This window comes from Aphis gossypii, unplaced genomic scaffold, assembly GCF_020184175.1.
Source record: "Aphis gossypii isolate Hap1 unplaced genomic scaffold, ASM2018417v2 Contig00322, whole genome shotgun sequence".
NCBI lineage: Eukaryota > Metazoa > Arthropoda > Insecta > Hemiptera > Aphididae > Aphis > Aphis gossypii.
Genome location: NW_026083065.1, coordinates 285,452 through 289,724, shown reverse-complemented (window position 1 = coordinate 289,724; position 4,273 = coordinate 285,452). Strand labels below are relative to the sequence as shown.

General features: G+C 28.6%; 1 protein-coding gene across 1 annotated transcript; it reads right to left on the bottom strand.

Moving 5' to 3' along the window:
- Positions 1–1,601: 1,601 nt before the first annotated feature.
- Positions 1,602–3,401, bottom strand: LOC126553758 (putative uncharacterized protein DDB_G0282133). Its single transcript, XM_050208877.1, has 2 exons — positions 2,436–3,401; positions 1,602–2,378 (listed from the first exon to the last, which is right to left on the bottom strand). The coding sequence occupies exons 1-2, from the start codon at positions 3,399–3,401 to the stop codon at positions 1,602–1,604; spliced, it is 1,743 nt and encodes a 580-aa protein (XP_050064834.1).
- Between the last annotated feature and the right edge of the window lie 872 nt (positions 3,402–4,273).

The window sequence follows — 4,273 nt, the reverse complement described above, 5'->3', positions numbered from 1 at the left end:
TCACTATTTAATTCATTTGATATTCTTATAACGGTTCCTTGTTTATCACTAATTTCTTGTTCCGGTTTATTAATTATTGTTAAGATTGTTTCTTTGTTGACAGAATCATTTGTTTTTTCTATTTTACCTATTGTCATGCCTTTATACGTTTGTGTATACAAATTTGGGATAGTGTTCCCTGGAACGCATTTTTCATTTTTATTTAAAATTTGTGTTTCCAATTTTAAATAATGTTTCTCTTTATTTTTTTTCTCGTCTTTATTCGTGTCTGTATTAATATTTTTATATTTTAATTTTGGCTCATGTGGAATTGTTATATTTTCGTTTTTGGTTTGGTTTTCTTTTCTTTTGTTATAATTTATACTGGTAATATAATTAATTTTCGTAATATTATTTTTGTGATAGTCATACCAGTTATTGTCCATTGGCATGATAACATTCTTGTTAAGTTGTATATTTTTATTTTTAAAGTCAATTATTACATTATTCTTAATGTTAAAATCATTGCCTAGGAGCAATTTGCAACGTAGTCCTTTAATTACATATGCATTTATTAGGTAGTGGTCATCTTTTATTTTGATTGTTATCTCTGTTTTACCTAATTGTTTTAATTCTGGATTGTCTGCACCTGTTATTATAATGTTTTCTTTAGGTTTAATAGGTTGTTTATTTTTTATTAATGAGTAATCTATACATGACAGATTTGAGCCTGTATCTAATATAGCGTATTTTTCAGTTCCATCAATTTCTACTTTCATTGATAATACTCTTTGTCCACATTCTGTATTTATTATTATTTTGTTATCTTTGTTTTTGTTTTCTGCGAAGTTTTGATTTGAAATTATATTATAACTAGTATTTAAAATGTCGCTCTTTTTGGTATTTTCGTTTTTTGGTAAGGTGAATATTCTTATTTTCGTTATTGAATTTTGAAAAATAAATCGTATCATGTCAGCTATTATATCCCATTGTTTTTTATCCAAACCCGAGCATATTTTTGGTAAGGCTAATGTTTTGATTTTATTTTCAGTACAAAATTGTTTAGTATTTTCCAATGTTTTAAAAATATTTGAGTAAGTTGGTTTTTCATAGTGATTGTTTTTTGTAATAAGGTATAAAATCCATTGGCCGTTTAATTTTAAATGTGATACTTCAGTAATATTTTTACGTTGATTAATCAGTTTGTCCTTATTGTTAAATTGTGCTTCAAATTGTGTGGCTATTCCTTTTGACATCGTGAAACATTTACTAACACAGTGTCCAATTGCAACATCTGCATTTAAAGAAAATATATCACCCGTAATTTCTGCGTAGTCACTACTAAATGTTTTATTTGTATTGTTGTGTAATAAAAATTCTTGGAATTCGGTTAGTGGTTTCAACGTATTTTTTTTTTGAGTATATGTATTCAATTTCGATTTCACTATTTTCGATGTCATCATTTTTAATTGTTTTATTAGAATTTTGTTTTTTATACCATTTTTCCACGAATTGTAAGTAATCAATTTTTTCGTTATTTTCTTCATTAGATATTATTGTGTTATTAATTTGGTAATTATATTCCCGAGTTGTATTTTCCGAATCTTCTTTTGACTCGGGATTTAATCGTTTTTTGATAAGGTACATTTGTCTGCATAATGACCTTTTTCATTGCATTTATAGCATGTTACTTTTTTTGATTCTTTTTCGTAATTGTCTCTGTATCGTTCTGGTGTTCTTTCGCGGCTATTGTCCCTACTGTATTCATGTTTTGAGCTGTAATAATTATTTCGGCTGCTGTCTCTGTCTCTAGAATTTGACCTATTTCTGTAATCTCTATTATTATTTCTATATGGACTGGGTTCTCTTTGTCTTCTGTTGTAATATTCCCTATCTCTGGATAGTGACCTATCTCTACCGTATTGTCTGTCCATATTAGATTCTCTATTTTTACGATTGTAATCTTCCGGGTATGGACTTTTGTCTCTATAGTTTCGTCTGGGTGCTTGATAATTCATTTCTTTCTCATAACTACTACCTCTACCGTTATAACGGCTATAATTATTCATTTCATCAAAATTATCGTTTACGAAGTTTACGGATTTATTTTGGATTTTTCCAGATAAACTTATTTGTTTAACTTCGTCACTTAATTTTTTAATCTCTTTTTTATGTTCTCTGTCTCTATTTTCTAGTTCTATTTTAAATTCTTCAAATTCTCTTTCATTTGTCTTTTTGTTTAATTGTAGAACTTGTTCACTTAATATTTTAGTGTATTCGTTTTGATTTGTATCCCTAGAATTTATTCTAAATTGCATCAATTCGAATTTTCTTAAGTTATTTCTGATATTTTTTAAATTGCTATTGTCATGTAGGGAAATTGCATTTAAAATTGGTTCCTTTAATCCTTTTAATATATATATACATATATCTTCCTCATTCATATTTTTATTCACCTGTCTACACAAGTTTTCTATATCAGTGATGTAACTCCTAGTTGATTCTGAATTTTCCTGTCTTCTATTTTCTAGTTTATTTTTTAAAAGTATTGAATATCCTATTGGTTGAAATTCACTAAGAAATTCGTTTTTTAAATCTTCCCATGTCCAATCTTCTCTTATATTTTCTAAATTTTCTAAAAAGGTGTTGGCTGTGTCTTTTAAAAATATTGACAAGAATTTTATTTTTTCTTTATTGTCCCAATTATTTACTTCTGCTGCTTTTTCATATTGTTTAAAAAATAATTTAATATCCCCTTGTCCGGAAAAGCTATCTGGTTTTATTACCATATATTTATTCCCTGAGCCTTGGTTAAACATGTTTTGTGTGTTGCGTGTATATGATGGTTGATTTAAAATATTTTTTTTATTATTTTCGTCGGGTTTATTTCCTTCAAATGGGACTGTAGTATTTTCAAGATTATTGGTAGTATCTAAATGTATTAAGTTATAAGTTTTCTTTTCAGATTCGGAAAAATTTATTTCGGTTGAATTTAATATATCCTGAGCTTTATTTGAATATAGGTTAACACTATTGTTTAAATTGTCAAATAATTCTAAGCTATCTATGGTTGTGTGGAGGAGTTTATTTGTGAGTTCTGTGTTTATTTGAGAGGTTTCAGGACTTGAATTGGGTAGGCCTACTTCTTTTTCTAATGTTCCAAGATCAATTTTTTCGGCTATTGATTTATTTATAATTTCTATACGTTCCTCGTTGTTTAGAGTATTTTCTACGTCATCTGGGCTTAAAATGCCTTTTATGTACCTACTAAGTCTGGATCTTAAATCGGATGATCTACCTGCTGAATTTAATTTTTTTAATTTACAATATTTTATTAGATCCTCTTTTTTTAGAACGTAAATGTCCGTGGCTTTATTAATAGTAATTGAGATTTCCGACTTTGTATCTTTTAAATCATTCATCAAGACATAAAAATTTAGTATATTTATTTATTATAAGAATTGTTTATCTCTGTTTCTTTTATCATTATCGTTAATGGGTACCTTTGTTTCCGGACTGTGGTGATTTTTCTTTGGAGTTATATTGAAAACCGCTATGCTTCTTCTTTTTTTTTTCACTTTATGGACGGCACATATACTTATTCACTACGTTTAAACTCAGGTTAAATTAAAAAAATCAAAAGTTTATAAACACGAACAATAAAATTAAATAAAATAAAACAAACGATGTTTCGAGGTAATCCCGTGAAGTATCGAGCCTATGTTGGGCGCCACTTTGTCGTATACGCCACGCAAAGGCTTGGCGTATATAACAGATATGTTTCGGTTTCCGATTCTCTAACCGTCAAACGAGTAAATTATCGACACCTGCCGTATGAGTTTAATTTAAGTTCTCCTTTTGGTGACCACGGTAACGAGTGCTGCGCAATAGGATAATTAAATAAAAGTCCAACAGGATTTACACTATACAACTCTAAGGTTATTTTACTCCCGAACAACTGACCACGATAACGAGTACTGGATGTTCGAGGGTGAGTTATCTTTTACCTAGACAAGGTCTTACTCTTTCTCGACTGACCACGATAACGAGTGCTTGCCGAAAAAATAAGTACCACAATGTCTTACTACCTGTTTTTTAAAAGTGTTATTCACCACAACGTCTCTGTATCCACTCGTAAGATAAAATATTTTTCTCCTTTGAAAAAAGGAGTAAAGAAAAACAGTGACGTTTTTTTTAAAAAAAAAAAAGAAATCAAATATAATAAAGTATGTAAAAATAAAATAATATAAAGAAACGTAAAAGTACTGCAGCTCGTTGGCTACCACAATAAGCG